The 6,000-nt window shown below is 44.8% G+C and overlaps 1 protein-coding gene across 1 annotated transcript in view; it reads right to left on the bottom strand.

The window, feature by feature from the left end:
* Positions 1 to 513: 513 nt before the first annotated feature.
* The window catches only part of pck2 (phosphoenolpyruvate carboxykinase 2 (mitochondrial)), a 12,293-nt gene continuing 6,806 nt past the window's right edge, over positions 514 to 6,000 (bottom strand). Inside the window, exons 5-11 of the mRNA XM_086191112.1 lie at positions 5,930 to 6,000; positions 5,661 to 5,848; positions 4,718 to 4,880; positions 4,393 to 4,608; positions 4,134 to 4,271; positions 2,053 to 2,148; positions 514 to 1,915 (exon numbers count right to left, since the gene is read on the bottom strand). The exon at positions 5,930 to 6,000 is cut by the window's right edge and continues 65 nt beyond it. Of these exons, the coding sequence (XP_086047238.1) occupies positions 1,446 to 1,915; positions 2,053 to 2,148; positions 4,134 to 4,271; positions 4,393 to 4,608; positions 4,718 to 4,880; positions 5,661 to 5,848; positions 5,930 to 6,000 (1,342 nt within the window). The 3' untranslated portion in view covers positions 514 to 1,445. The remainder of the gene's footprint in view (positions 1,916 to 2,052; positions 2,149 to 4,133; positions 4,272 to 4,392; positions 4,609 to 4,717; positions 4,881 to 5,660; positions 5,849 to 5,929) is intronic.

Genomic DNA, 6,000 nt, shown 5'->3' on the forward strand with positions numbered 1-6,000 from the left:
TTTCAGCGAATTTCATGCATGTTCAGGGGGTCAAATTAGATTATGCGTGTTATGCACATTATGCGCGCAGTCATTGAGAGCAAGAACAGTGTAATACCAGGTTTTGAATGGGTGTGTATGTGAAAACTGGCTCTGGGCCGTCTGGCCCAGTTGCCTCATGGGTGTTGGGGGGGGGGGGGGGGCTGGGACACTGTTTAGTGTGTGTTTTTAGTGCTGCTAATGTGTGAAGAAGTGCCTTCTGGCTCAGGCCCTAATAAATCGAATCTCTGCCATCTACAGAAATAACACTCCTATGAACTTACAGTGCTACTGGTAACATTCTCAAGTCGTGGTCAATACACGACTTGACCAAAAGTTCCTCTGTTTGTGAAAAGGGGAACGTTGCAGCCACATCCAAAGGAAGTGACTCTACATGAGTTCTGCAACCATGCATGGCGTGACTTTGCATAATTTCATGGTCCATCAAAGCTCCCCCCCCCCCCCAAATAAAAAAAGTCAGGCACTGAGAAGATAGTCGTTCATTGCACTTTATTAAAAACCTTGGCATGTAACTTCTAAAATACCTGACAATCTCAGTTTCATTTATTGGTCCAACATTTCACATTGTCTGTGTAAACATGACCTGAAATCATACAATTTTAATCAAACATTACAAAAGTGGCAAAATTAACTGTGCATAGTGACATTCTGCACCACTAGAAACTTGCTGAGTCGTTCATAGATGTGTATTCAATGTGTGTGGACACATTAAGGGCACTTCAGTAGACTTGGACTATAAGATATTAAAACAGCTGCTGTTAAAATTCACTTAGAAACCTTGAAAAAAGTCAAAATTTAAAATCCTTATTTTGTCCATCAAAGGAATTTGCCGTTAAAGATCTTTGGGCTTCAGTGTGTAAACATTAGCAGCCTTTACACACGTCTAGAAGGCAGGACGCTACAGTACCATGCCTGGGGACAGAAGGGACGAGTGACAGTCGTTCTCAACATTGGAGGTTTGAAATCCAACCTCCATGCTGATTCAAACCTCTGTCCCAGCACCGGTCCCTCAGTGTTGTGATTAGAGTTGAACAGGTAGGTAATGCATTGTGGATTAGCTTCTTCTTACTGATGTCTCTTCATAAAAGAGAAAGACAGGAGCCACTGGGTGTGTTTTCATGCACAGAGAAGGCTTACTTCTGTCCCGGTAAGTGGTTTTCGCTTTTTATCCAAGTTCGTGTTCGACATTGAACACTCTGCTGGAAACCATCTTCTACTGCAGTCACTCAACTCTTTCATTCTATTCCATGAATGTGAAACACTTGTTACAAAGAGACAGAGGTCAAGAGCAGCTTGTTAGTCTGGATTCCCTGTGAATGTAAACCCCTCCAGTGGCTCTGATTGCACCCTGATGATCTTAATCCTATGTCAGTGACTCCCTCCGTGGTTTTGGGGTCTGCTGGGTTTTAATTGTGAACCCTGTCCTCCAGCGCCTTCAGCTCGGCCTCCACCTTCACTGGTAGGTCGACTCCAACTTGCTGGGTGAAGTATGCTCTCAGCTCTTTGGTCTCATTCTGCCAGAAAGGCTTGGGGACGTCAAACAGGGCGCCCATGTCTACGTTACTGCCGAGCCCTTTAGTATCGATGGCGCCATCTTCTGGCAGCCAACCAATGATGCTCTTCCTGGCAGCCTCGTCCTCTCTCTGCCGGCCACAGCGCTTGAAGATCCATTCGAGCACGCGAGCGTTTTCGCCGAAGCCCGGCCAGAGGAAGGCGCCGCTCGCAGGGTCCTTCCTGAACCAGTTAACATGGAAGATCCTGGGCAGATGGGTTGGAGCCTTTCGGCTCTCCATGCTCAGCCAGTGGGCGAGGTAGTCGCCAAAGTTGTAGCCAAAGAACGGCCGCATGGCGAAGGGGTCATGCATAATCACCTTTCCTGGAGAAATTATTACAATCTTGTAGTTCTGATAAAACCAGTAACAGAGACTTCTGATCATGCCATCAACTAAAACTCTTTATATCAAAATACTTCAAGCTAGTTAGTGTTTAGATGTTCTGAGAGTGTGCGTGTACCTTTATGCTCAGCAGCTGCCGTGGCCTCAGACCTCATTGCAGCTCCCACAAACACTCCATGTTGCCAGTTGAAAGACTCATAGACCAGTGGCACCCCTGACAACGTCAACATGTTAGCGTGCTCACTGCACATGATTGCTTTCAGTCATTTAAACCAGCATTCACAGGCAGTAGAAACATGTAATAAATGCAGTTGTAAGTGAGCTCACCGCCTTTACATATCCTCCTGTCCATAACTCCACACCGTCTTATAACAGTTGAAGGACAAAACAACAAAACACAGTTGTAATGATCTAGAGATATCGTGACATTCTTCATCTGTAATCTTCATGTTGTGAACGAAGTGATTATGATGGGAGTTGTGTCAGGTGCATTCAGAGCAACAGACTAAACGACCACAGGGCTGCTGTTCTTTTACTTGACAGTAAATATTACTGACTCTGAAAATTTTACAGGGAATTTAAGTGCTAACGTTGATTCTTACATATTCTGAGATTGTTGTTCATTACTTTCTGGTGACATCGTCATTAAATGTGCGATTGTGATTAATTATTGATGGATGGGTCATATTTATATGGGCTGACACTCATAAGGTCATATAGGCACATGTTCAACTATGTGTGTGTGTGTGTGTGTGTGTGTGTGAGAAAGAGGATGAGCTCGTACCATATATTCTACTGACCGCAACTCTGTGATGATTTAGTTCGATTTCCTCGACATTATAATGAGTTGAGTCTTTTCATTGATAAAAGTTGCGTAAACTAATTTTTGATTCTCTCTTTCTCTCAGAACAGAAAACAGATAGTGTGAATGGCTAAGTGTTCAAAGAAACACATCAAGAAACAAGAGAGATCCTATTTCCTGGTACTCTGTTTCAGTGGCTGGTGCACCACATTTTTTTTTTTTTTTTCATGTGAAACTACCAGTGCCGGGCAGCACGGTGGTGCAGTGGTTAGCACTGTTGCCTCACAGCAAGAAGGTTCCGGATTTAAGTCCTCGCTCCATCACAGGGTCTTTCTGTGTGAGTTGTTTCTGCATGTTCTCCCTGTTCCTGTGAGGGTTCTCTCTGGTACTCCAGCTTCCTCCCACAGTCCAAAGACATCAAGAGAGGACGAGGCTGATTGATACTCTAAATTGACCGTAGGTGTGACTGTGAGTGTGAATGGTTGTCTGTCTCTATGTGTTGGTCCTGTGATGGACTGGTGACCTGTCCAGGGTGAACCCTGCCACTCAACTGAAAGCCGCTGAGATAGGCTCCAGCCCCCGCAGCCCTTAACAGAATAAGCGATAGAAAATGGATGGATGGATGGACTGCCAGTGCCATAAAGTGATATTATTTCCATCATGATATGTCATCAAGTCCTGTGGTGCAGGGCTGATCTCATGTTCAGGATTCTACCAAGCACCAAGTCCTCCTTACTGAGACTTCTTAAGAACCACACCTGGCTCGTAAATCCCCAACAATCATAGGGGTACCTCTTAAAGCAACAAAGAAGTCTTGAAAGTATTAGCTGCTCACACGAAGATGAGGTTGTTTACACTGATGTCTACTTGATACAATTCTCTTTTAATTGCTTGCAAATATTAAATAAAATATTTGTTGCTGGGTTTGTCTGAAGGTGCCAAAGCATCTGCTGACTTAAGGCTCCTCAGATGCAGCAACTTATTGAAAAAGACTGTTCTGTTTGTATGGAAAAAATATAAAAACGGCAGTAGCATGTTAGCTTATTTGCGCACGTCATTTTACACCACACTAAATTCATTTTGAAACAAAAAAAAAAACTTGTTAAATTGATTTCAGTGAAGAAATAATAAAATAAAAATAATGCGCCAGTTCCAGGCAAACAAACTGAAGATGATGGTAGAGTTAATCTTTTTTTGTCAAATGTAATGCAAAACAAGTACAAAAAGAACGTGAACCACAGATACGAGTATTTCTACTCATTTCCTGTCAACAAGGGATTGTTTCCTCTATTTCTCTAAGATAAAAAGCACACTCATCACTGTTTCAAGTGTGGTCCTGTAACGTTTCAGCCTCTGATCTCTGACTTGGCGAGACACTCAACAACTGGGGCACCAACCTTGTGGCCTCCTGCCACCAAAGATGATGGCGTCTATGGGAACGCCCTCCTCGCTCTCCCACAGAGGGTCAATGATGGGACACTGAGCTGCTGGTGCGCAGAAGCGGGAGTTGGGGTGGGCGCATGGAGTGGAGCTTCCTATTCACAAAGAAGAGACCACAGTTGTCTGTACACTCAAACACTCACTTTGTTTTGATCTACGGCAAAGAAAAAATGAACTAAATAATCATTATTTAAAGCCAGTCCAGGTCGACACTACCTTGTTTCCAGGTTTTGCCGTGCCAGTCTGTTAATGTGATGCCTGCTGCGGGGGGGTCAAGCCCCTCCCACCAGACTCCTCCGTCACTGGTCTCTCCGACATTGGTGAACACTGTGTTTTTGGCTATGGTGTTCATGGCGTAAGGGTTGGTCTTGTCCGAGGTGCCGGGAGCAACGCCGAAGAAACCATTCTCTGGGTTGATGGCTCTCAGTTTCCCTGCAGAGACAGACACAGTTCATTCACCATTTTGGGTACGTGTGTGTGTGTGTGTGTGTGTGTGTGTGTGTGTGTGTGTGTGTGTGAGTGTCATCCTCCCTGCTCTCACCTTGGCTGTCGAACTTCATCCATGCGATGTCATCACCCACACACTCAACCTTCCAGCCTGGCAGAGCTGGTTTCATCATGGCCAAGTTGGTTTTACCACAGGCACTGGGGAACGCTGCTGCCACATAACGCTTCACCCCCTGAGGGTTGGTGATGCCCAGGATCTGAGGAGAGAAAATCACCTTTAATCTATCCAGGACTTTAGCAGCAATGACGCTTTTAGTGGATAATCACTTCAATTGAACAAAAAAACGACTGATGGGAGGATGCTTAGAAAGACGTGCCTTTGATCAGTCGCTAACTGGGTAAGATAGAAGACATTCATGGCATATTATCCATTTAATAGAGATAAACATTAAACATCTCAGTAAAGAGAGGATATGCATCATTAGTTCATAGTAACTATACATCCCCAGTCTTTGGATAGGATAGGAAGATAAACACGCACAGGAGAAATTCAGGGTTAAACATGAATTACTGGGGGTAGAGTTTGGCTTCATATGGATTCATAAGTCTGGTAAATCTTTTGAATATCGGGTAAGTATGTCTTTTCAGTGGCTGTGGTCTGTGACAGTTCCCGTCAAGTTGAAACTACAGGCATATTGTACTATTTTACAAAGATAAATTAGCATTTACACCAGTCAGGGGGCTGGCTTTTCTGTGGTTAAAGATTCAAACACCCCCCTAGGGGTAAGGGGTCACACCCTATACTCTTGAAGGACTTTTTTTTTTTTTTAAAGGAGCACCAACTTTTCGGAAAACTCAGTTATTCACAATCTTCCTATGAGTTACACGAGAAGATGGACACCCTTCTCTCCTGCATGCGTGCAACAGGGAGCTGATGACCAGCTAGCTGCCAGTTAGCTTAGCACAATGAATGATGGAATTGTCATGGTAACAAATAGAGATAGTTTTTAAACCAGCGCATCGTCTTCCACCCTCACCAGCATGTGCTCAGCCAGCCAGCCCTCATCCTTTGCAATACGGGAGGCGATGCGCAGAGCGAAGCACTTCTTCCCTAGAAGAGAGTTTCCTCCATAGCCGCTCCCGAAAGACAGGATCTGCCTGGTGTCTGGCAGGTGGGAGATCAGAACCTTGTCTGGGTTGCAGGGCCATGCATTGACCAGAGGAGCTGGAGAACAGTACAGTAAAGAGGACAGGTCAACGAACAGTCCGACAAAGCGGTGAAGTTTCATTTTCCAGGGGTTTGTACCTTTCAGCGGGAAAGGTCGTCCCAGTGAGTGCTGACAGCGGACAAACTCCAGCCCTTCTGATAGTTTGTTC

This window comes from Aulostomus chinensis, chromosome 21 (assembly GCF_037954235.1).
Source record: "Aulostomus chinensis isolate RoL2024-O1b breed Wild chromosome 21, RoL_Achi_v1.0, whole genome shotgun sequence".
In the NCBI taxonomy this organism is placed as follows: Eukaryota; Metazoa; Chordata; class Actinopteri; order Syngnathiformes; family Aulostomidae; genus Aulostomus; species Aulostomus chinensis.